Source organism: Pezoporus flaviventris, unplaced genomic scaffold (assembly GCF_033815535.1).
Source record: "Pezoporus flaviventris isolate CSIRO_AGI_PZ_B2104156 unplaced genomic scaffold, CSIRO_AGI_Pfla_v1 ptg000013l, whole genome shotgun sequence".
NCBI classification, from domain to species: domain Eukaryota; kingdom Metazoa; phylum Chordata; class Aves; order Psittaciformes; family Psittacidae; genus Pezoporus; species Pezoporus flaviventris.
In genome coordinates, this window is record NW_026892561.1 from 39654888 (window position 1) to 39681898 (window position 27011).

The window sequence follows — 27011 nt, forward strand, 5'->3', positions numbered from 1 at the left end:
TGGATAAACAATTTTACCTATAAAAACATCTCAAACCCCTCAGTCATGTGGCTATTTCAACAAAGCAGCATGTTCCCAAAAAAGGCATAGTATCTTTAATATCAAAAGCACTTCTACATCATTTGAGAACACCTCATAAAGACTGAGAAATTTGCTGCAAATGCCTTAGTTCCTTTGGTGAGGTATAAAACTGAAAACTCAACCTAGATACATTTAGTAATCTTACTTCCCAGCTACAGACCCACTCAAAGTAACTTATGACTTCCCAGATAAACAGATTTCACTATTATAAATAAAACAGAACAAAGCTTCACAAAACTTACTGGATGGTGAGGTCGTAAATGAAAAGTATGAGGTGAGACTACGGCTACAGCAAAGAAACGAAGAAACACAAAGCTGCTCACTGCAGAATACTGCACATGAGGGTCATCTGCAGAGAAAAACCATGAAATGTAACATGCACTAAACTTAACAGGAAATAATGAAGACAGTCAACATAAAAATCTTCAAGAAGGTAACATCAAAGGAGACATTTATATATAAAAAAAGAATAGAAAAATCAATGAAGCGCATGAAATGAGAAAGGTGAACATGGTAAGAAATGTTCTACTTATAATGGAGGGTTTAATTATCTAAGAAAGTTCTGTTCTCATAAAACTGGCTCATCAGCTCTACTACTACAAACAATGAGAGTATTGTAAGCATTTACACACACGACCCATGTTCATTAGGTATGGCTGCATGTATATTGAACCAGAAGAGAAAATACTGTAGCAGTTGCCCTTACATGCTAGGACTATTGGGTTTGTTCACCCAATAAAGCTAATTGCTCATTAATCAATGCAAATACATTAATTCTGTGCAACAAATGCAGTCAGCCCATATGAACAACTTCAATTTTGAGTTGCAGCATCAAATGGTGGTGTTATACAATTTTGATACTGTAAATGAAGATTTTCTCATCTAATATTTCAGGTATGTTTACTTCTTTACACTGCTAAATACAGTGGGATCCCATTCTTACTCTAATGACCACTTCGATCTCATCTGTCTGGGAAGTTAGCTACTCTGAAAGGACTGTCTAAACTAGAGGAATATATGACATCAGTTCCAGTGACAAATACGAATTAGAGAAAGGCTCCAGATTGTGAGAAGTATATTCTTCATCTGTAGCTTATTATATGACATTCTGGATTTTAACTGACTGAAGTATAAGAGTATTTCAGATGCACCACATTATTCCTATATTAAAACCACTCTGAAAGAATAAAGCTGTTCTAATACTGGTCACATTACAAACATTAAACTATCCACCCTCCTCAAAACTACCCATAAGCAGTAATGCAATGACGCAATGGCAGTAGTAAAGCTAACCTCATCTAAGTTATCAATGTGCTAGTCACAATTAACAGTTGCAGTTCATGCAGTTAAGATGTAAACACCAAATTTATTTTCAAGCTTACATCTCGCTTCTTCAGAAGCAGTAGAGATCAGCTTTTCCAAATTTTACTCTTTTTTCAACTAAATCCTGATTTACTTGCACTTTTCTTTTAGTATCTCATATTTCTGTTAGTAACTTCTTTCTTGCTGCTGTCTTGCAGCGTTCCTGACCTGCTACATTTTTGTATCAGAAAACACAAAATTCTTGCTGACTGACCGCAAGGCTTTACTACGACTTACAGACTGACAGAATAAAGTGCCTGATTGTCAAGAAGCTCAGGACACAGCTTTGGACAAGGCAAGAATTTTAACAATCCCCATAAGGTAACTGCAGAAGTTAAGTATTTCACTCTGAACACTGTTTTCAGAAGTTCTTAGAGAACACTTACTTGGAAATCTTTTGGCAGCCAGATGCCTCAAACAATAAAAAACATCACACATTAGGGTAGGACAACTTATACTTGACCGCACAATTTCACGGAATACTTTGTCTACATAATAGCGTAGATTTTCCTGCAATTATGAAAAAAGGCATTTTTTCAGACCGTGAACATCTGTATTTATTTCCCTGAACGTAAACATAACACTACAATTCCTTTTTTCAAAGCACTGCCTGCTTATTCGATTATGTATTTTAGTACAGCCCATATTTAAAAAGCTTCATAATATTTGTAAGGGATTATTAGTGTTGAAACACAGTTTAATGATACTCACACTGAAGTATACAGGCAGTGTCTCGCAATATACAACTATCTATCAAAACCTGGCTTTATCATTTGACAGCAACATGTTACAAAGAAGGAGCACTTCCCATGCATATCTGGTGAATGTTAACTTAGTTTGTTACAGCAACTATTGCCTTAAATGTCATTCTCTGGCAACAGACAAGCAGCATGCAAAACTTCGATGCAAAGTGTTAAAGCAATCCTGATTAAGTACATCATCATCTAGACACTAAGTACAGAACATCAGGAATCACAACAGCCAACAAATTGGCTCAGAAGACTGTACTCCTCTGTTTAGTTTCTCCTCCCTGACATATTCTCTGTTGGACTTTTCCTTTGCTGTATTCATAAACATGGACAAGAAATACAACTTTCCCTTTGTTTACTCGGGAATCAGAGAATTATACTGCTACCTTTAAATTACTCATTTTTCCATTACAGAGAGCTGCTCTTTAAAATGCTTTTTTCTCAGAACTTGCAAAAGTTTAAATTAGGAAAAACAGATTGGGAAACTCACCATATTTATTTCTACATTATCGCCTTCTCTTATTTTGATGGGATCTATTTCACAGGGCTTAGGAGACTCGCATATCTGAAACAAACAAAACTACAGGAATTCAATTTTTCAGACAGAAAGCATGGAAATGCACCTATTTAAAACCATATTCTCTCCTAGATTTGGGGTTAAAACTGTGAATAGGTTCTAACTATCCATAACAGCATGCAATAATCATACCCACTTTTGTGTGTGCCTTTTTATATGGATCAGTTACATAATGTATCATGTTGGTAAATTCTGCAACGTGTTAGAGGCTGGAGCAACTGTCATTGACCATTTTATTTTCAAGCATCTGCAGCATATATAACAAAAAGCAGCTTCTCCCACTTAACCAATTATTGCTCAATTTAACTTTTTTCTGGAATTCCCCTACCTGAATGATTACTGCTACAGAGGGAGCTGGAAGAAGAATGCTTATCAAATAAACAAGATACCCCAGAGGGCTAAGTGTCTGGAAAACAGTTTCAGTAGATTAACCTACCTCATCAATAACAGGTTTCAAAGTAACCTTCAGGTAGTGCTTCCCCACTATTTTCATCATTTCATCCACACACCGAGTTGCTAATGAGTTGCCTCTGAAGACTGTGTTTGCTTCTCTGTAAGAAAATAATTGATTTTACTTGAACAGCGAAAAAATAAGCAGCTCAGTTACAAAATCCAATTAATACTTTAGCTTGCCATTAAATAGTTTTGGGGGTTTTTAAAACATATTTCCATATATTTCAGTAAGGAAATAAAGATATCCAAGTTGCAACAGCACTCAGGAGCAGGAAAAAAATAAAAAGAATATTATTATAGCTATTAGTAAAACCAGAAACAGAAATAAAACCATAAGGAAAAGCCTAAAAAATTTTAGACAAAGGAAGTTATAATCCAGTGCTGAGTGTGAGAAAGAGCAACTGGAGAAAATTAACAAATAATGGAGACTTGTACCTCACCAACATACAATTCTTCCTCCAGCAGGCTGGTGAAAGGCAATCTCACAGCTACATTAAGTAGGATGCTGCTACACTAACTGATAAACTCAGACACTTTAACCAAAAGTTATTTAATCCAGGTTTATGCTTTTTTTTACTCATTATAGCTCTTGAAGAAAACAGAGCCAGCTCTCCAAAGTAAATCTTTCTCGTCTGAGAGATTTAATCTTTCTTTGTTACAGTTCAATTATAATAGAAAGGAATGTGTGCACTAAAATGCAGTTTAGAAAATTATTTTCCTCTTTCTACACCATTAAATTGTCTCACCTTATTTAGATCTGGAGAAAGTCAGCTTTGAAATGAACCATCCTGTGGTGACAAAACGCCTTCCACACCTCCAGAGGACATTACTTGGCACCTCAGTGGCCACTACTTGGGTTTACTTCATTTCTGCCCTAACCACCACAGAGATGTGGCCATACAGTACTACTTGGAAAAACGCCTGTGCTTGCTACTTTCAAGGCATGCAGGAGGATATGTACTTATGTATTTGCAAGGCATATTTGCAGAAGAAAAAAAATACCCCTCATTTCAATCACATACTAAAGGAAACAGGATAAAATTCTTGGCTATTTGAAAAATGCTAAGTACCAATCTGATGATCAGTAAACTCTGAAGAGTGGCCAAATATGACATTTTAAACTAACAACTGTGTACTCTTAGATACAATTCCAGACTGCTACCTTGTTATATTCAACTGCTCTCTAGCTCCAAGAAAATTTTTCCAGACAGCACAAAATCATTAACTCTGACTCCCAGCTTCAATGTCATTTTAATTAATGCTTTTTAGAATCTAGCATTAAAACGCAAATGTATTTAGTCAGGTTTACATAATGAGACAAAGAAATTGACATGTTCACTTAACAATGCTGTATCATTGAAACTCTATAAATAACTTAAAACTCTATAACATTGAAAACTCAAACTCAAAACACTGAAACTCTATAAATAACTTAAACAGGCTTGAGATCACCAGACATGTAATACATACTGGGTGTCTTTCAGATCTAGTTCTGCCACTGCAGCAACAAATGGAACTAGCTTATGGTGGTGTAGCAACAATCGAACAAGAGGCAGAACAGCATCATACTTGTCTCGACAAACTTCACTCAGTATATAGGCAGCAGACGCAGAAATCGGCTGTGAGAAAGAGTATCAAATCATTAGTGAAGTAGTTAAATATTCTTCATGTATTTACCAAATTACAGCTCAAATCTAACAATCTAGACACAGCTGCTTAACAGAAAGTTCCAGCATTTGTTGCATAACATGGCAATTAAGACTTTCCATTCTACAGAAATACTAATTGAAAATTTGTATTATTTACTCTATGCTTGACATTTAATAATAAAATTTGGCATTTACTCACCTTTCTAACTCTCCCTAAAAAATCAGAATATGGTTTTGTCACAAATCCAAGTAAGAAGCAGTAAACAATCACTTTACTATAATGGCATATACCTTTACAGGACTATGCCAACTACAATCAGAGCACATTAAAATACAGTTCTCAGTTCTGAAGTGCCTGTCGCCATTCTACAGTTGGTAATTTCAGTTTAAAAAATGATCAAGTGATATCATCTAAGCAAATAAGATTGCCTTTAACTGCCACTAGCTACTCAGCTCTTCCTCAATTCCAGTAGAATATTATTTGAATATCAGCTAGTAAAAATTTTAGTTACAATCTCCTTCCTCTTCACCTTTCTTCCCCTCTGCCAGTACTTCATCAATACTGATGTGACGTAAGGTTATAAAAGAGGTAGGAATATAAAGCCTGCTTACTATGATTTGATTCCTGTCTCACAATATGCTCTTTGACACAATGTCCATGTGAGAAACCCAGTCATGCCAATTAGCATGCTGGGGAAAACAGAAGCCATTCTGAAGTGGAATTAAAAATCAATTCTGAAGCAGACCATTTTTGGTAAAAGTGATTAGCTACCCCTTCAGAGTCAATAATGGATCAATGTTCCTGGAAAACCACTAAATCCATGGGGCCAACAGCAGCCAGTGAGAAAACGTTCAAAAGAGCAGCCAATCAGAAGCAAGTATTATATCCCTTCCAGTCACACAGCACAGGTTATTTCACTATCTCTGCTGCTTCTTCTGACATAAAAAGAAAATCTTGGTAGTTTGGAGCTCTACAAGCTGCTCCTCTGGTTGCGACAGAAGTAATTCATGCAAAGGCACAAAAGAAACATATCTAGATATGCATAATTCACAATATCTCATATAGGACTGCACAACTCACTTTAAGTTTTCATTTTAAAAGAAATTTTCAACACAGTACCTGAACATCTGATGATTTTAGCAGCAAGTTTCTTAGAGAACCGTAGTATTCAGATGGAAGCACACAGTCTTCAGTGTAACAGATATTTAATCTAAGTGACCCCAAATCATCAGTTTTAGAAGATTTGTTTCCATTTTCTCTTGGTTGAAGTAAGTACCTGAAAGCAACAGGACAATTCCAAAATATTAGATTCACATTTCATTAATTTGACTAATTCTACAATAAAGCAAAGTATCACATTTAATTTAGTATATATTAACTGAGTCTGAAAACTGGCAATGGAATCCACATTAAAAAAAAACCCTTGAGACACAAAAGGAAGAAAAGCAGCAGCCCTTGTTGCACCTTTACCACAAAATGAAGCATGTATTTCCTCCTATCTTTCCCAACAGTGAAATAGGATATACTTCCTGTAGCTCCACTGGGATAGCAGGAACAGTTAGAAATTATGTTTAGAAAATATGGACCTTCTCATTTTACGTCTAGGTTATATTTAGGGTGTTAGGACATTGCAGATGGAACAGCTAGTGTCAAGTATTTAAACAGTCTAGTCTGAAGCCACTAAAAATACATAACATTAACAGGCTGCATTCCTGAGAAACAAGTAAGGTTAAAAGAGAGAAAAATAAGTGCTTTTTTCCCCTATTCTCAATACAAAATATATTAAGCATTTCTTCATTGGCTTTTGCTGTAGTTCAACTGCATTCCAACAGGAGGTGCAACTCTACAAAAATTTTAACAGCTTTTAAGCAGTTTTAACAAATTGAAATAATCTTGATTTTTTTTGCAAACCTTTATATTTGTACTTCTGCAATAAGGAGCTCAGATGTTTTTTTAATAATCAGTGCATTGCCCATGAGGCCATGCTAACACAAAGTAAAACTGATTTACAAGGACTTCTATTTGACAGCATAAGTCTTAATCTTATTTTCCCAAGATTTAATACTAGTGACACTGTTCTATCTGCTGTACTTCAGCTGAATTAAAAAGCAATTCAAAAAGCTATATGAACACAATACACTAGTAATGCATCCATGCTTATACAAACTTTCTCTTAGTAGGTAAATGGAGAAATGCCATTATGTTAATATGGTCATACAGCTTTTTCTTAGTTCAGAGCACTGGCAGAACAAGTCTGTGTCTGCAATACACCATGTATAAAATAGAAAACAATCACATAAACAGTTATTATGTTTAGGATCACATTCAAGCAGTGAGAACAAGACCCAGAGCTCAAATTTGACACATGCAAGACATTTGGAGCCTGAGGTGGGTACATTTTGCAGAGCTGAAACGGTTTCTGGCCAAGACGTATCCCATTTAGCTCCTATTTGCCTACTCCCTAGGCATTTTCTACACATATATGCAGGGGCTTCCTCCACTCTTCTCTGCACCTAAAGGTTCACTAAAAGCAGAATATTCTACACTCTTTTAGGCATTTGAATCTGTTGCCCTCATCATTTCCTGCTGCTAGCATCAGGGACAGCAAAGGGGCTAGAGACTGGTTCCTGCTTGCAAGAACTTCAGAAGGGAGAGGTATTTCTTTCCCTAGTTCCCTTCATGCCTTACCCTTGCAGCTTTTAAAATTCCAAGCCTGCTCCCCTGAAACAACTTCAGGTTAGTTCCAGATCAGTTTCTGAACCTCCCCAAGGAAGAAAAAAAGGAAAGTCATACTCAATTACTTTAAAATAAACTCTTCATCCATCATTCTGGAATTTACTTGCAAGTGGCGCAATTCTGAGAAGTTTCTGGTTTGCTGGTTAGGCTGAAAAGCATATAGAGATCAAAAAAATCCAGGAAGCTTAGTGAAGGATAGTTACACTCAGTCTTCCCTTTCTTCACTCTCCATGCTTTCCCTCAAACATCACTTCTATTTTGTGGGAGTGGGCAGACTGGGGGAAGAGAAGAGCTAAATGTACCCTCTGTCAAGGTTGACTTACTGAGCAGGGAAGCTCTTTAGAAAGATGTTTTACCTAGACTAGAACAGGAAGACATACTTCAATTTATAGTCAGAATAAAACATTATCCTTTGCAAGACAAGATCTGTAGGACAGCAGCAAATTCACTTCTGAGACACCATTTCTCACCATGCTTGAAAGGAATCATTTCTTAACACCTTCACGGGAACTTTGATTTCTCCTAGAAAGACATCTTGTACCAAATTTCCATTATTCCAAAGGTCAACCCTGAAAATAAGAATACTGTTTAGTTTTTTCTGCCAAAGAGAAATAAAAACCTTCAAGTTAATACTAACTGCCTTACAGCACTAATCCACATGCATACAGGCAGAAAAAGTTAGAAATCTCAGTCCATTCTAAGTAAATCAAGAAGAATCAAACAAGTGGCTTATTATCCCATACAGAACAGAAAGGAGAACAGTGATAGTTAGACTCGCAGACCTTGCATCAGTAAATACAAGTGATACTGGCAACATATATGTATTCTAAGCAGTCTCCACCCACAAAACTGTGCACATTTCTTCTCAGGTAACTTTTTACCAGATGTATTTACATATCCCTATCCAGTCGCTAGAATTTGGCACACTGCAATGCCACATCAACACATGCGCTTTTTTTTTCCAAACAGCAGCTCATATGCTTATGACCTCAAAAGGAATCACAGACTCCAGACATGCACCTTGGGTTTTTTCTATTACTTCTTACCTCTCTGACATTTCTGACAGACAGCAGTTGTTAAGAAGAATAAAAACAAAACAAAAAACAACAAAAGAAAAAACAAAAAACAAAACTAGATTTGTTGGGGCATGACTATTTTTCTAAATATATTTGCATCTATAATGAAATATACAATTCTAATTAAGATTTTCAGGGAGCTAATAGTTAAAAATGCACATACCAAGTTAGTTCTACAATGGCTATTGAAACTAAGCAGCTATAAGCACTAAATTCTTCTTCTGATGCCTGCTAGGAAACATGCTAGCCTTGAAGACTACGTGTCATTCAGCAGATACGGTGCATATATACGTGTGAGCACAATAAAGAAAATAAATTAGAGCCCAGGGGCTCTCAGCAGTTCTAGCTACACAGTATAAATACAGACAGAGCCACTCTTAAGTGTAAAGCGGCAGAAAAGGGTTCAAAGATCCAACACAAATGTTTCTCCAAAAAGCAACACAAAATTGTAACAATCCCATGAAAAAAAAAAGGGGGGGGAGGGGGCTATTCCCTCTCTTTTTACTAAACCAGGCAACTACATTTGAAACCATGGACTAGCACCATGTATGTTGTCATCCTCCAGTACAAGTTGTATTACCAGTTCTGACCAAACTAATACATATTAACAGGTGGTCTTCACACCTCTTTCACTCGCAGGCACAGGAAACAAGTTTAGGCTGCTAGATACACTCTACCACTATTTATTTCAAAAAACAAACAAAACACCTTTTATTCAGTAAGAGGCACACTAAAAGATTGAGTAATGTTAGAAAGCATCTGTTCTACAAGTCTGATCAGCAATTTTCTGTAGTTACAATAAAATACATTTGTTGTCTTGATGACAAACTACTAGGATTTATTAATAATTAAGCACTTTCTAACCTATGTGACTTACCTGACTTCTAATTTCTCAATATCTTCTTCTTCCACCTGAAACTGGGACTTCTTGGTGTAACTGCTGGACCTGGTTACCTGCAAGTAAATTCTTCTTTTTAACTAACTTTTTTACTGTTATATCATGGATATCAAAAAACAAAGAAAACCCTCCTTCTTGAACACTGGTAAATCACTACTGTTCCTTCTAAAAAGAAAAAAGTTCAGTTCACCAAACAGCCTTTTGACTAAAAAGCAGGTGAAAAATGGGTCAAAAAATATTTATGGTGGAGCCTGGAGTGGTGGAGCAGCAATCTATAGATCTATTGGGGGGAGGGGGAAGGAGCAAACAAAAATCAACACAACAAAGAAACAAAACAAAAAAACCCCAAGAAGCAAATATGACAAAACTGGCAACAAGTTCTTTGGTTTCAACATCAGCCCCAAGAATGCATTAAAGTTAGTTCTGAGATGTTTTAAGGAAACAACAAATAAGAAGCTCACTCTTCTTGCCCTATACCATCAGTGTAACTTCTTATTTTAATTTTCATCATTTCTGGACTGATTACATTCTCAGTTTAACTCAAACAAATCATAAGTTATCAAGTTATTAGAGTGGTTTGGGTCATGTTTTTACGCTAGTATCATACGTCCTAAGAAATTACATTCAGTATCTTGAGAAGGCCAACTGAAACACATGGCATATGTTGGCACTCTATGCATAAGTATGAAACAATTTCTGAAGTCCCTCAGCAGGACCAGGATCTATATAAACACAATAAATTATAATGCAGGTGAGGCACATAACAGCTGCACTGCTTCCAACTCTTAGCCAAACAGTATAGTATGCTTACATGCAAACATAGTTTTTATTACAGAGACAAATCAGAGGAAAATTCAAACTTGTAACTTGGTTTCTGTAACTTGGTAACTCACATAGAATTAAAATCAAATCAAAAATAACAAAAAAAATGTCATTTTTAAAATAAAATAATACAATTAGCCTTTATTGGGTACAATCAATTCATTGTTTTATTGAAGTAGTAAGTTGGAGGGGTTTTTAGCTCACTGTTCTTGAAAATATTTGAATTCCACAGGATAGGTTAAAGTTCCCTCAAAACTCATAATGGCAACAGATGCTGTATAAATTGATTCAAGATAGTCTTCACATGTGCCTATGAGGAAGCTATTTTTCACACAAAATCTAAAGGGGAAAGCTATTGTCTGGCAACCCCCAGAAATTTACTTATATTTGAGAGGCTAGTGAAAGCTCTTCAAACTGGCTAAAGAGAGCTTTCTTTCTGTGCTAGGTACTGCTATGTAGCTTGCTTAAAAATATTTGAAGGAATACATAAAGTAAACAGGCAGAATACCACAAAAAAAGTTACCTCAAAATAAAATGTTTCGTTAAACTGCGGATTGCTTGTTTTCTTCTTTACTTTGGTCTTCTTTTGGTCATTCCTGTTCCAATGTGGTAAAATTTTTTACCATAGACAACTTAAACACACAATTATAAAAACATTCTATTGTCAAGAAAATCAATGCATTAAAGTTAAAAAACATTTTTGTCATTTTAGAGATCACTTTGATCAATGAAGAAAATCTTAAAATGAGTTAATCTTCACAATATAGTTTGAAAAGTTAAAATTTCAAGTGGTGTATGTAGTTAATTGTGCAGCTGCCCAGCAAAAAGTTTCTATTTCATTTCACAGATGAGTATAACTTACATATATCTAGTAAAATATATCAACAATTTCTAAAGCATTTCAAACTTCAGCCTGCAGACAATTTCTTTAACACTGCTTGCAGGCTACTAACACAGATTTCCTTGTCTTGTTCAACTGCCAATTTCTGTTTTCCCACCCACCCTCTTTTGTTGGGGAAATACCCACTACCTCTTTACAGACAGACGCTTACACCAGCCACTGAACGTTTTGTTTGGGAGCAATCACTGCTAATGCTAAATAGCACAGGGTTAAACAAAACAATTGCTCCTCCCTCCCTTGTGAGGTATGTGTATATATATATACACACACGCACATATATATACACACACACACACATTTTTCTTTCACATGTTTTATGAAAGAATACAGTAAAAGGCTATGATAGTGTAAAATACTTTCTAAAAGAAACAAATATAAAACGGGGGAAACAGATGCGGGAAAAGAAAAATCAACCTAAACACCAACTGTTTTCAGGTGCTGGCCATATAAATATTCCAGTGATGATACATGAATCACACATGCATGAGATGGGAAAATCTTAACCAGGCACTTCTGTCAGATTTGCACATATATTCCCCTACCAACAGGGTAAATATTCTGTGGGACGAACATTCACTCAGTCCCATCTGTATCACAGGACCAAAACAGGAAATATATGTCAATTTACCTTCTTTGGCAATCAGCACCATGCTTCCTAGGTATAATGGTTAAAACCCTAGTTCTCCTAAAAAAAAAACCACCAGCCAAAACAAAACAAAACAAAACAAAAAAAAAAAAAAAGGACCCATCACCAAAAAAAAACAACCTAAAAAAAAATGTGATCATGTATTACCAAGGAGATAAAAACACGTCCCATTTACTTATAGATTACTCGGGAACAATCCCTCTGAAGTGTTTAAAACACTGAAGTTTGCTAGAAGATGTTCTGGTACTATCTTAAATACCAGAGACAGTAAATGGACTTTGGTTTGATGCTGCAAGAAAGAAACAACTGAAACCTAGCTTATTTTAGATGCTATTGAACATGGAGTTGCAGGTAGTAAATGTGTGGGATATGGGATTTTTCTTAATTGGAAAACCCCAACAGTTTTTCAGGATTACTGATCCAAACAATGGAGACATTTAGACTGCGGGGAGTTTGAATGTAGAATCCTGAAGGTGCTGGCACAGGTAGGTCTCAGCAGAATCCCTGCTCTTGCTTCCTCCCAGTTGCTAAACATTTGCTGCAAAGAAACTCACCCATCAAGGAAAACATGCAATGGATGAAGGTGAGTGAGCAACTGACTCTATCATCCCATACAGAAATTTGACAAAAATTAACAGGAAGCACAGTGTAGACATCAAGAATCCAGGGCAAAATCTGAGTAGAAAGAACTGAGTGACAAGTGGTTCTTGACTAGTGCAGGCCATTCAGAGAGACTAAACATCTTCACAATCTTGAGAATATGCCAGGGAAGAGGAGAATACAATAACAAAGGAAAATGTAATGTATGCAGAAAGCATTTTTAGATTTCTTTTTGTATTTTAAAGTTTTTGCTTAAAATCTATGACTTTCTTTTCCAGTTTAAGATCATAGCATTTTAGATTTATTAATTTTATTCTAAAATGTTACCTGGAAGGCCCCACAAGAGAGACTGTTGCATAAGGGTCACAATTCTGTCCATTTATAAGAGACAACCCATGGCACTCCTTTATACTAAAAGGAAAATGGAATCAATAGATCAGTGAAGTAATGGCTTTGGCTTAGAAAAGCAAAACCCTTCCTAAAATCCTTTCCAAAAAGAAGATCTTTTTAAGTCCTGCTGTATTACACAGTAATATACATTGATCCAGCTTAATGTATGTACAGCAAATAGAATGTAACTACAGCTCTCTGGATGGTAATAAAAGGCAATACTCAAATGTACCAGACTTAGGGGGCTCTGTGAGAACTAAATTCTTGGAACTGCTTGACAAAAGACATTCCAGTATCATACATGCATGGCAAAATCCTAAGTAAAATGAACTGCTACGTTAGGGGAAACTGCAGACTTATAAATTTGATTTCTCAAAGCACACAGAAAGCTACTGGAACTTGTATTCAAGTATTTTGTTTTGGATAAACTCCATTCTGAGTTGAAGAAGCTGAGAAATGCAAAGTCATATCCTGAAATTATATATATCCTGAAATTATATTTAAAAATCAAACATCCAAAACTATTAGTTCGTAGTCCTAGCACATCCAGGTTCCATCCATACTGTTCAGCCACAAAGAGAAAATCAGTTTACCTTTGAAATAGTGTTTAAAGTTTATTTTCAAACTCTTTTCACAATAGTGCATTATCAGGGTTAACCATCCCTTTTTAAAAATACTGTTTTCTCCACAATTCACACAGTAGGTCGTAAGCTGGTGTTTAACAGATACATGGGATGGTTAGAAAGTAATGCTCACAGAGGAAAAGACACATTTTCTAGACCTTTTTCGAAAGCTTGCAAACAGTTTGGATCACCACAACAGTAACACAGAGCTGGGTCAGCAAGCTGACAAACCTTCAGATTCTGCCCACATCTGAGCATTAACTAAAACCAACTGGAAAAACAAAAGCAAAGCATTTTGTAAAATTACACAGCACAAACCAGACATTCTACTAAAATAATGTGCTCATGCAGCCATGCACACTATGGTGGTTATCAAGTCCAGAAATATTCAGCAGATTACAAAATTTCATAAACAAAACAAGATCTGAATATTATATTCCTGTTCTCTCTTTTAAAAATTGTCTATTTTTAATAATGTATTGCAGGAATTGAACCAAATTAATGCAAGTAAGGTTTGGTTGCCATAATTAGCCAGCCTGAATAACATGTAACTTAAGGAGAGAATGGAGTTTTCTGATCTAAGTTTAGATAAGTAATCAAATAAGTGTTCTAATGCTAACACATGGACTATGAAGTTGTGCAGATAAAGTTACATAGCAGCAACAGTAGCTACACACTGTTGTTAAGTAAATGCTTTCTATGCTGTAGAAAAATAGCATTAAAAGAATAACAAGAGCTGCAAACTCTTAACACAAGTGGGGAAACAAGAGACATTAACAGTCCTGTGCTGCCTCAGAACTCCACCCTCTTTGGAGTATGCATGATTATAAACCAGATGGTATTTCCCCCCCCAAAAAAAGTCCCTTTGTCTTAGCCAGTTCAGGGAACATTTTGTGCTGAACCACTGCACAATCATTTGTTATTTTTCTTCCAGTTTTCAAGCACATGGCCTTCAGCATTTCAATAATTTTTGAATCACAATGAATCCTACAGTGATTTCAAACCCACCATTTAAATGGGTTTTTGAAATGCCCAGTTTCATCAGCATTAATCGATTCCTCCAACACACACATGACATAGAAGAGTGGCAACAAAATTAAACTGTCTCAACTTTTCAGTCCTTTGGGGTATCTGATTTGAGGCATTTTGTGTCACTAAACATACTACCTCTGCAGCTCCCAGAGCTTTTGGGTTTCAGGTGTGAATGCTAAAGATACCTTTAAGCCAGCCTCAAACTGAATTTCCTAGGAAATTCATAGCAGATAGATCAAGTCAAACTTACCTCCACAGAATTCAACTATTTTAACAAGAACAACACAATTTTTCTCCCTACAGACCCACGTTCCCCAAGCTCCTGAATTTCTCTATAGCAAGCAGATTTAAGTCCTACAGAAAGCAGTTTCTTTTCTGATGTAGAAAGTTTCTCATTCCTTCCCTCATCACTGTATGAATGACCTCCATACTTGACATAATGATCCTGTGGGAAAACGTTTATTGTCGTATCAACAAAAACTGATCACATTGGGAAAACGTTTATTGTCGTATCAACAAAAACTGATAAAAAAACGTTGCCCTACTTTTGCTTACAGAAACAGCTTGTCCCAGCCTCCCTGTCTTCTTACAGCTTAACTGCAACATACACCAAACAAACACTTGTGATTTTCTGCAAGCTGAAAAACATTTTACTTACAACTACACAGCCTTGCAGCAGAATTAGAATCTCCAGACTCCTCATACAGATCTGTTGTTTAAAGCTGATTTCACACTCCAATCAGTCTCCCTGTGTAGGCAGCTCTAGCATTCCCTTTTCATTTCCTGCTCAAGCCCCACTTCTGCTGCCAGCAAGTAAGGTCTACCTATCTTAGACAGCCTACTTTCTCCAAAATCTCAAAACACAAACAATACTCCAGTTCCCCTGGCCATCAACTCTGAACGTTCCCAAATCTTTCTTTTTCAGACCCATCAGGCTCAAGAATTTGCTCCAAATTTCTCTCACCTCCTCCCCTTCTACCTCTCACTCTAAGCTAGGCAGTTATCCCTTAACTCCAGTTACTGTCTGGAGACATATTACCTGACAGCACAGCTAAATCAACTGAACTGCACTGAAATGGTTGATTCTCCTCCTCTTATAACTCCTGACTTGTATATGTGACCTAGAGTGATTCTGTTTAATAACATTATGGAAAGCTATTTAGGTTTTGAGGCAGTTTTCAGTCAGTTTGGCAACCTGAATTAACCTAGTTGTGCACAAGATCACACAAGCTCCAAAGGCTGTGAAAAGCAAGTAGCCATTAAAGGTAGGATACCATTAAATCAACTCAGCACTATCACACTGAATTGCTACTCCCTAGGGGCTCAATACACAAGACTGAATCACTGCAGATAGTTTTAGGCTACTGAACAGGCAGCCTCCAGCAAACACGTTTAAAATTTTAAGATGTATGAAGTAGCTCAATTAGATGAGACTTAACAGAAGTGGGAAAGTGCCACCTAAGCAAGCTACCAGCTAGCAAATCTTGGGGAATGCTGCCCTTCCCTGAAGAATCAGGCAAAGTGCTAGAACTGCAATCTTCTGCAACAGCAAAAGGAAACACAGACAAAAAAAATCCACCAAAACCAGCAAAAAACCCCTCAAAACACTTTGATCAATTAAAAAAAAAAAAAAGCAACGAACCAACCAACACTAAATATACTTTCCTATTCTGACAACCATAATACATATATTTCTACCATATGGTAAATGTTTCAGCTTTGACAAATGGTTTCACATATCTAGGCTGGCACAAGCAATTTTCATTGAAAAAGCATAAATGCATAGAGTTTAAAGAAGCAGGCAGGAACTTAAAAGCTGCCTGTATTTTAAACTACTACATCTTTATGTAAAGTGTAAGCAACACCTAAGAGAAGGACTTCTATTTCTCAATCTACTGATCAGTTACCGTGCAGTGTAAGGGACCCTTCAGTTTACATTAATTCTTGCTTCACAACTCAGCAGTTTGTTCTGCAAGAGGGGTTTCATACAGGAAATATGAGCCTTTCACATACAACTGGCATATATTCAGCTCGTAAGATGGAAGTAAGTCCTTAAACTGACACAGCCTGCAATAAACCCCCTCGATGACTGAGGGACTTGACCTCTACCAGTCAAATCAGGCCTCCAATTGCAGAAACTAAGCAACTGCGACCATTAGGATTTGTCACTTCATGTGAGCAGATGAAGTATAAACAGAACAGTAACAAACTGACAGGTCAATTTAAGATACTACAGTGTATAATTTTTAGAAAAGTAAGTAAAAAAAGAAAGAGATGAGATCTAGCTGCAGTAAGCCATTTCTGGCTTTCAAGCATTTCCACCGTAAATACATAAAACTCTTTGTTTAAGAGCTGAAGTCGCATTAAACACAGAGCAGGCAAGTAGTACTATCTAACAGCCTAATTTGGCAAGAAACCATTCAAGTATCATCTGCTTCAGCAGCAGTAAATATGCAAACAACAGTCATGCAAACTTGTTTTTACCGATTCCCACAAAGAAAAGCTTTAAGCATCTATTTTTGAAATGTGCTACTATACATGCTGCTGTGGTTTTGAACAAAAGAGCCCACACTGACTCAGCAGTTAATCTCTTGCATTATCTCTTTCCCCTCCTCATTCACACATTAGAAAGGGAAACAAATAGCTCCAGAGACAATCCTGTAATTCAGAAACAGTACATGAGTGCATCTGCAGGAAATTTAACAGCAGGTTTCCAATTAATAAAAAATTATGTGTAAAAACAGGGTTTAGCCCACTGTAAGTAGTCTCTAAGACAGCACCTCACCAAAGGAAGATTAACTTTACGCTTGTATTTAAAAAAAAGTGTAAGCCTTGAAGCTGACTTTTCTCCATGGAAAAATGTTCTTCAGTATCATGTTTTTAGAGCTCTCACACAACCTGAAAGACCTAGCTGGCTTCACAAAGTCCAAACTTCAGGAAACTGGTCGCTTAATCTTGTGTTGTGAAAGTTATAGCTACTGTATTTAATCTTTGTAGAATTTCTGTACTCTCAGGGAATACATATTGTGGAAATCCATTAGAAACTTACTTATGCATGGAAGCCAGCACAGGTATCTAGAAATTTCTTATCCTACATAAAACTTAACTGGTGAAGGTTTAAAAGTCTCCCTGCCTCATTCCATTGAGACATTATTAATTTGGACATGAAGTAAAACACATCTCTGAAAGGGAAGTATTACAGCCCATGTGAAGAATTTTATTTTTTTCACTATTTTTTTTCTTTGTACAGTACTTTTTCAGTTTGGGATAGACTGAGAAGAGGCAGGGACAGAAATATACATCTATGCCTACTGTTTGTCTTTCTTTACTCAGTCACAGCTCTGCAACTTCCTATCTTTCAGCTTTGTTAAAGGGGTTACTGGTACAACTAATTCTCAGGGCCTGGTGACCAACAACACATCAGTGAATGCATTGCTTACTACTTACCCTTAGAAATCTACAAAATAAGCAGACTCCTAAAAAGCTTAAATTTTCTACTAAAGAACCTCACCTGTATATTCTGTAAATTCCTCATTTTTTAAGATCAAAAGGGTCTTAAAAAATCCCCTCACACCCATTTCTACAATACTATAGCAGTGAGAGATTTCTTATTTCTCATACTCACATGTACATCCAAAACTGTATTTATATACAATATATTACTTATACAGTGAATCATTTTGAGGCTTATCAGCATGTGTGATAAATACTACTAAACACTTTCAGTTTGAAGAACTTTAGTGCATTTCATAATCTCAGATGAAGACAAAGGTACTGATGTAATACTGCAGCATTTAACGCACAATCCTCTCCCATGTGGCAGTGAGTGGGTGAGCATAGCAATCACGAGAGAACCCTGGCTTCCTTCTGATCATTTATCTCCATCATGAGAAGAGATCCTGAGAGGGCACGGTGAGTAACCCACTTCCTACTCAAAACTGCTGTCTGCAACAGTAACTTTCTAAAGCAACTTTTCTTCATCCTATGAAAAACCTAAACATGTCTTAAAAATAAGTTAAAAAAATTAAAAATAACTTGCACTAGAGTGCATGACTATATAAAGTAGAAAAAAAACCCTAACATACCTATCAGAAAGTTAAGTTGGAAATAAAGCACAAAATCATAAAGCTCCAGTCAGCTTTTGGTAGCACAAGAGAAAAGCTCTTCTCATTCTGTTGGATACAAAATAAGTCGGATACAAAAATAAGAGAAGCAGGACTCACAATGAACCAAGCTGCCACCTACTATACAAGTGGAAACACTTCCAGAACTATCTTTAAGTTACAAATATACATTGACTTCAAGCACATTTCTACATTTTAACTGAATTATCAGCCTATAACAGCCACTAAAGCACTACCAGTTTCACTGGCTTAGCTCTATCACAGAACTGGCTTCCCTTTTCATGCAAAGTAACAGAAAAGCAGAAAGATTATTTTGCTAGGTTTTGCTCCAACTAAGCTACTCATCTTGGTTTAGATAGCTGACTAAAAGAGAAAAAACTTAATGCAAACTTCGTAACAAAAATTACATTAGCAAAATTTAATGTGTAATGGTCTACCCCTGCTCCCTGGAGCTGATCTGAACATGAAGTCACTGAGAGAAACGAAAGACCACACACCGTTTTCCCTCTGAGTTTCACAATACAACCCATTCTTTCATACTAAATTCTCAGAGAAGATTTAAAAAACATAAATCCTCACTTTCTGAATAAATACAAGTTAACGAACACTGCTGGAAAGCAAAATTAAAGAATCGTAGTACCTTTAGAGTTTTTAATCTTAATTTTCCCTTAAGTCATTATAACCCCCTTGTCCATACCCTTCACAGGATCTATCCCACAACCTCTTTGGAGACAAGTGCAGAAACATCTCTGTGTCCTTCTGAAACACTACAAATAAAAAAATGCAGTAAGACTGGCTTGTTCTCCTGAACCTTACTCATGCTGAGAATGTAAAGAAGAGTCACAAGAGAATGCTGTCAATCTCACTGAGTCTCTGCAAGTCATTGGTTTCCACTGGTCTCCTCAATGATAGCAAAGAGACTCCCAGAAGCAAGTGACTTAGCAGGCTGTCAGACTTTTTCAAGAACAAAGGATACGATTAGCCTCTAGAGAGGCTGGTATCCTATAGTATTCCCTTATCAGACAAGCTTTGAATGAGAATGTCAAAACATTTTTGTACAGCTGTATTTGCATTACCTTCTTACCAATTTCTGGCCTTAAATACATTGTCTGATAATGAATTAAAAGAATGACCAGTACATGTGGAATTCTGGTCTTCTGTGACTAACATCTATAACTGTGGATACAGTGTTCTCACAGGAGAATGCATAATTAGTACATAAACTCTGAATAATCCTGAAAGATACAGCAGGCCATGAGAGGCCCAAAGAAGCTTAAGCAAGCAAGATAAGAAGAAGCTGGAATTCACTGAGTTAATGAGAACTGTGGACTGTTGGCAAGCTTTCGAGGTCAAGTTCTCACACCTGTGCTTAACCAATTATATGTTAGTCACTAAGGGTCTTCAAGACATGTATCCAATCATAATATGCCAAATCACTGTAAGGGCATGTAAGAAATAGTATATAAGGAGTTAAGGCTTTGTAATAAATTTGGCAATCGCTTGATCACATTGATCGTCTCTGCATTGTCCATGACTCCCGCGTCAACAAGTGGCGCCTGAACAGGGACCCTCCGATCAGTAACTCCAAGAAGACGAATTTGAAGGTCCGACAAAAGGAGGGGGGCGGAGAGCCGGACGAAATTCAGAGCTGCTCTGGTGCTGGGAAGTCAGACGTTTGCAAAACTTTGGGAATCTCGCCCTGATCAGGTGAGCGGCGGGGGAGGAGATGGGACACTCGCTATCCAAAGAGGAACAGGCAGTGATGGCGCTCTTCCAACACATTTCTCTCTAAGAGAGGACTGCAATATGATAGTGCCGCCTTACAGAGGCTGTTAAAGTGGTCCCATGATCGCAAGGTTAGTAAAGGGACCAAAGATGCAGAGAAACACTCTACACTTTGGAGACTGGTGTTTGAGACTTTGAAAGAGATGAAATTGGAAAGGGCGGCGGTAGCTTCTGTATTTGCCGCCACAGCTCCAGAAGGGGCTGTCTCCCCTAACCCCCATCATAGTGCTCTGGCTATGACTTTTGCACTTCCTGTGGTACCTGGAACGGCGCCGAAAAAATCAACGCCCCGAGCCGATGCAAGCAAGAGCCAGGTCCGCAGATGGCCACGTACCGAAGGAGAGACACCTGACAAGACAGACATAGCTGCGAACAATGGAGACCCCGAGTTCAACCCAGGATCGGACTCCGAGTCCCCTGAATCCGAGCCAGATTTATATCCTCTGCTTCCAGACTCCGACTCGTCGTCTCCCGGGTCGGTCTGCTCGGCTTATCAGCAACTACTCACTTGCCTTGGAGACGCTTAGCTGCAACAACTGATGAAAAAGCTTGAAGCCCTCGAGACTCGGACTGACACATCTCTATCGGTGTCACCACTTTACCCTCTGCAAAACCACTTCCTTAAAGAAGGCAAACAGGGGGAGGGGGTGGGAGAGGTATCGGGGGGCACAAATCCTGCGCACTGTTGGCACGGGTTAATCAAAGATGCGATTATTACTGGTGAATTTTCTGCAGTGGGCCTCTCTGCATATCCTGTGTTTACTACACAGCAGGGGGGTAAAGAGTGGGAAGCTTTTGATCTCAAAATAGTTAAGGAGGCCCAACAAGTGGTGACCACATATGGGTTAAAATCCTCTTAAGCTGTATATGTTATGATTTTTTTTGCAATTGACAGGAGACTTTAATGATCCCCCTGCTATAATAAATGGTCAGGCATTAGGTTCAGGTTATATGACTAAAACCCCAAGTATTCTGGTCCAGTACAAGGATTTGGAAACCAGCATTTGGAAAGGTCCTATGAAAGTAAAACTAACTGGTTGAGGTCATATGTGTGTAAATTACAGATTCCAGTTCGCGGTGGGTGCCAGCTCGATGGGTAAAACCCTGGAAAGAGTCAGTACTGCTCCAGGACAACCCCCTTGTCAGTGATTGAATGAACTGAAATTTGAGCTTAAGACATCAGTTTTACAGATGTTTTCAGTCCTTCTTAAAGTGAAGGGAGCAACTTTTTTAATGTTAAACAAAACAAACAAATAAACAAAAAAACCCCACAAAAAACAAAAAAACACCCAACCCCCCATCTCCCCCTCCCCCAAACCTCCAGGGAATCGAGACCAGCGTGGGATACAGATGTATTGTGTGATTTTCTGGTGGTGGGAAGGTCTCTCATATGCTCTTATCAGGGGTATTGGGCATACTGTGATGGACCGTGGACTTGGGAGCCCATATACAACTCATTTAATACAGTTTCTCTGTTATACTCATGCACTAGAAGTTGGTAAATATAAATATGTCCAGGTTTCTATTGACCTTTGGAGACCTTTAAAGATATTGCTGGCCACTTTTTTCAACATAGGCTAGCCACCTGTGTCGGAATGAGTGTGCATTTTGGTCAGTATAAAAGCCCAAGCCTCATACGATGTGGGGGAGGCAAAGCCTCTGCGGGGACGCCCGCTAAGGTTGAGCCTGCCACCGCGCACTGCAATGATGCTTCTCGGAGCTGGTTTCCTGTTAGTCTCCACAGGGTCCTTGTGCCATGTTCTGTACGTGGGATTGTGTAGTGGGAGTAATGATTGTCTGGATTTTGTGCTTCAAATATTGTAGTTGTGTGGAGTGTGCTTGTGGGATCCCATACGTGTGTGTGTGTGTGTGTGTGTGTGTGTGTGTTGAGGGCAGTGTTCTGTGTATTTTTTGTTGTTGGGTTCATGTAGAAGTTTTTAACGGGTAACAGTTTAACATTTCGGGCAAGAAAGGGTTAATGCAAAAGTGCAGTTGCTGGCAGGTATTTATGGCTGCTGCTGAGCAGGCCGGCAAAGCAGGGCGAGTGACTTCGGAAAAAAAAAAAAAAACACAAAAAAACCAAGCAAACAAACAAAACAAACAAACAAACAAACACAAAAACAACCAAAACAAAAAAACCACCAACCTCTCAATCTATTGAGGTATTGAGGCAGTTTGTAGAGACACCACAGACAAAGCCTAAAGAGCACCTGCAACACAGTGGGTGCATGGTAGGAGCCTTGCTTAGTATGTTTAAGGTAACCTGGGGGTGAATCCAAGACTTGGAGGAATAGATAGATCAGTTGAAATAAGAACTGCTAACTGAAAAAGCGAGAGGGGTAGTACAACCACAAGCTTTATGAGCCGTCACCTAAGCAGCATCAGGGTGGCAGAAAAAAAAAAAAAAGAAGAAAAGAGGCAACGATGCAGCAAACTCCTCGACTGTTAACAATGTGCAGTTTAACCTGTCTGCTTCTCAAGAACTGATAACCTGGAGGAGGGGCTATATTTGTGTCCTCCTGCCTACAAGTCCATGGCGACTGCCTGCTAAGTTTGTCAAGCCTTGCCGTGAGCTGGACAGACGAATGGTAAAACCTGATGCCTCAGCTACAGGAGCTGACCATGAATACCCCAAGCAGAATGAGCAGAGAAGAGAAAAACGAATGATTGCAAAACATCACTTGGCGGCAACTGAAAAGTAACATCCTGAATATGTGTGCTTGTAAAGTAGCTATTATTAGAAGCTGTGATTTTGTGTATAAAACCACCTGTATTTACTAGCCAGTTGCTAATTAGGAACTACACCTTGTATTGTATAGATTCGTCACTTGTAAAAGAGATGTTAGAGTATGGAAATTTGCAGTAGCTGCTAGAAAATACTAAGGCAAAAGCTGGAAAGATTCTAATACAATGGTAGTGTTATAAAGCAGGTGATGGAATAAATTAAGAGGGTGGGAGAATTCCACTGGTAAGAAATTTCTTTGGCTAGTCCCTCGCTGCCATCAGCATCTTCAACATGCTGCTGCACCCTGTAATAGCTACTCTGCTAATGTAAATTTGTGTGTGTGCCTTGCTGTAGTAGCAACTTGTTACTGGATGAAGCAGGTGCAACTCTGCATTGACAACAAGGTGCAAGGACTGAGGCTGACCAAATGCCTGCTGCCACAGTCAAGGGCAAGACTGGGTTGGCCTCCGTGTTTGCCACCAAGAAGAACCTTTAGCTCCGCTGTTGGCTGCAACCCGGCAGACATGGAGTGGTGGGGACACATGCCATGCCAAACCTTGATGTGAAGGATGGCCTCCCCTGTTATCAGAGAGCCATACAACAGAAAAAAGGGGCAGGCCCAGCAGCCTGTAGTTGGCATATGTTGGAGATATAATCTAGCCCAAATCCCCTGCTCAAGTAGGGTCACCCAAAACATATATAAAACAAAAAGGGGGAGATGTGGAGACAGTGTTCTCTCAGGAGAACACATAATTAGTACATAAACTCTGAATAATCCTGAAAGATACAGCAAGGCCATGAGAAGCCCGAAGAAGCTTAAGCAAGCAAGATAAGAAGAAGCTGGAATTCACTGAGTTAATGAGAACTGTGGACTGTTGGCAAGCTTTCGAGGTCAAGTTCTCACACCTGTGCTTAACCAATTACATGTCAGTCACTAAGGGTCTTCAAGACATGTATCCAATCATAATATGCCAAATCACTGTAAGGGCATGCAAGAAATAGTATATAAGGAGTTAAGGCTTTGTAATAAATTTGGCAATCTCTTGATCACATTGATCATCTCTGCCTTGTCTGTGACTCCCACATCAACATATAACCTGTATATTCATATTCCCAAAGCCATCACATAGGATCATTATCAAACACAGCTCTAAGAATAATAATACAAGAGAACAGACTGGTTAGTAGATTCTGATATGTGTCATTCCAAGCTTTTTCTTTAATATTGGTGAAATTTGTCTTTTTTTGAAAAAACATACACAAAAAAATTTACTGTTTCTATGAGGCTCTTTGATATGGTGTAATGCCTTTACTCTTTGGATTCAAAATTAAGTTTGGTAGTGAAAACTCCCCAGCTTGCTGCTAAGAAATTTTACTGAAATGTGGCAACCTTACACCTCCCTAGAACAGCAACTCCTATACTTTCTTTTTCAATAAACATTCTTTATCATGGTTAACCCCCTGAAGCAAAACTAAAACTGGATTTTCACATACCAAACCAAAACATTACTTTGAAAAGTTTCACATTGTTCCAAACATCACCATCACTAGCTTAATTACGTCAGCAAGCACAGTACTGGAAGTTCCGGCTGCCAGCTGCAGTGGGGATTCATAGCTTTTGCAGCAGACCAAATTTAACTGGAATTACAAGACACTCAACTAATGACAATAGATAGTCACACTGAGTTCTAATAAAAGTGAGTGCTTTGGGAGGAAGAGAGATGCACAGTTGTGAACAACTTCTGCATAAGTTTTGTAAACATATAGCCATTCCCTCAGCAAGGTAGGCTCCAAGGAAAGTCGTAAAAAGAAAAATTATATTAGTCCTAGGAGACAAATTACACAATGTTCTAATAAACAACTAAATATTCAAGGATTAATGTATTTTCTTACTGTACTACTAGTTGCTGGCACACAGATCCATTATCTGTTATCAGTTCATTCAGTTTTAATTCAAGGTGAACTTTTCCCTGGAAAAAAAAAAAAAAAAAAGATACACAAGCAGTTTTAAAAGCCTTTATTTTAAAAGTAGTAATTAGAGCAATAATGTAGTTAACAGTTAGAAGCTATTTAGGGTAATTCTGATATAACCGCTTCAAGCAAATACCTAAAGCACATATCCTGCAATAAGAGTAAGATGAATGCATTTGAACTTTGAGAGATAATAATTAAAGAGAAGCATTATCCTCAGCTGCAGACAGAGCATGAGTTGGACAAGCCTCCATGGATTTAACACAAACACACACACAAAAAGTTTCTTCCAGCATGAGAAAGCACAAGAGCAAAAGACCCTCTTACTTTTTGCTCCAAGCATGGGATGAACACTTGAGCAAATAGTGAGTGGATTTATGAGCATTTCAGGAGAAAAGTCTAATATGACCTTGGGCTCTGAAGGCAGTTAAGAGTTATTCAGGAAAGCACAACAGTATGCAGTAGCCATAACAACCAATATTTAATATCCAGGTGTAAAATCCTGTCCACTGCACCAGACTGAAGATTATTTAGAAATTTACTATGTATCCCAGTGCAGCTTTCAACTATCTCACAAAGTCTGCTTCATGGAACAGAAATCACATAGGAAAGGAAGAGGTGGCAGTAATTGGTAAACCAGGCTTCCTCCTTCTCTTTTTCTGATATAGGAAGATGTAAGAAAAAGAACCCATAAATGATGGCACAGCATGGATCAGCTTCAGAACTCAGCAAGAGCCAGCCTATTGTACCCTCACGATAAAATGATTCACAAATTCCAAATCATGATATGGAATTTTCTTGAAATTACCAAAATTAGGTACCATACCCTTACAACAAACATCTGCTGTCTGAACAATACTGTTGCTCATTTCAGTGCATGGCAATTTGTGCTAGCTTTCACAATTAAGGTAACCAGACACTGACAAAGTCTTTCCTCTAAACCATGTTCTCTTTCATATTCTTGTAATCTGTCCGTTTGTCTGTTTACTAAAGGGAACATCGAATGACACTGGTCTGACCACTATTATGATTCTTAGGAAAGGGACCTGGAAGGTAATTTTAGCATGTGACAAAGGAAGCAAGCTACAATCTGAACTGCAGTTTTGCTGTACAGCACTAAAATGGAAGTAAAACTTAGCTGACCTTGCACACATTTCTATAGCACCTACATTTTGACATAAAACTGCAATGTTTTTATTGTAAATCCCCTGGGGCAAGGGCTGTGTTTCTTTCTCTGTATGTCACATGGGAGGAGAAATCAAGTTTCTTTTATAAGGAAGTTTTAAACGTAACTATTTTGGGATGCCTGCCAAGTGTTTTGCAAACTGTTACTACATGGATTGGAACACAGATACATTAAGAAAGTATTTGTCAAATAGAGAAACTCAATTACAAAAATAGATTTACAGGATAAAAACAGGATACTGAGAAGCATGCCAACAGCCTTACAAGGCAAAGTTCTTGAATGACAAATGAAAAGACATAAGTAGTATTTATTGTAATAGCTGACTTAACTACTTTTAGTAGTCAGACCTCATGAATGGCCTAAACGTCAACTTTTTGCTTTAAAAAAAACCAAACCAAACAAAACACAAATTGGGTGTTCTACACTGATCCGTAGGAGTAAAATAGCTATTTTACTGCTCTCGAAAAATATTTGTAGATGTAGTTTGTTCAAATTTCAGCACCATGCTGACTACAGTAACATGGCTCTAATTAAGTATTTGCCTGACACATACGGAGAGTTTGAGGTACATTTCTGTTGTATTGTTTGTTGAGAGCAGTACGATTATTTCCAGAAGTGGCTGAT

The 27011-nt window shown here is 37.8% G+C and overlaps 1 protein-coding gene across 3 annotated transcripts in view; it reads right to left on the minus strand.

Moving 5' to 3' along the window:
• The window catches only part of RASA2 (RAS p21 protein activator 2), a 51339-nt gene that overhangs the window by 9191 nt on the left and 15137 nt on the right, over nucleotides 1-27011 (minus strand). For 2 of the 3 annotated variants that reach the window (XM_061452978.1, XM_061452976.1), the window contains exons 5-15: nucleotides 25124-25200; nucleotides 12879-12962; nucleotides 10928-11000; nucleotides 9562-9638; nucleotides 8079-8177; nucleotides 5992-6148; nucleotides 4693-4841; nucleotides 3206-3320; nucleotides 2683-2772; nucleotides 1830-1953; nucleotides 324-430 (exon numbers count right to left, since the gene is read on the minus strand). In XM_061452978.1, the coding sequence (XP_061308962.1) occupies nucleotides 324-430; nucleotides 1830-1953; nucleotides 2683-2772; nucleotides 3206-3320; nucleotides 4693-4841; nucleotides 5992-6148; nucleotides 8079-8177; nucleotides 9562-9638; nucleotides 10928-11000; nucleotides 12879-12962; nucleotides 25124-25200 (1152 nt within the window). The remainder of the gene's footprint in view (nucleotides 1-323; nucleotides 431-1829; nucleotides 1954-2682; nucleotides 2773-3205; nucleotides 3321-4692; nucleotides 4842-5991; nucleotides 6149-8078; nucleotides 8178-9561; nucleotides 9639-10927; nucleotides 11001-12878; nucleotides 12963-25123; nucleotides 25201-27011) is intronic. The other variant, XM_061452977.1, reaches the window with a different exon arrangement.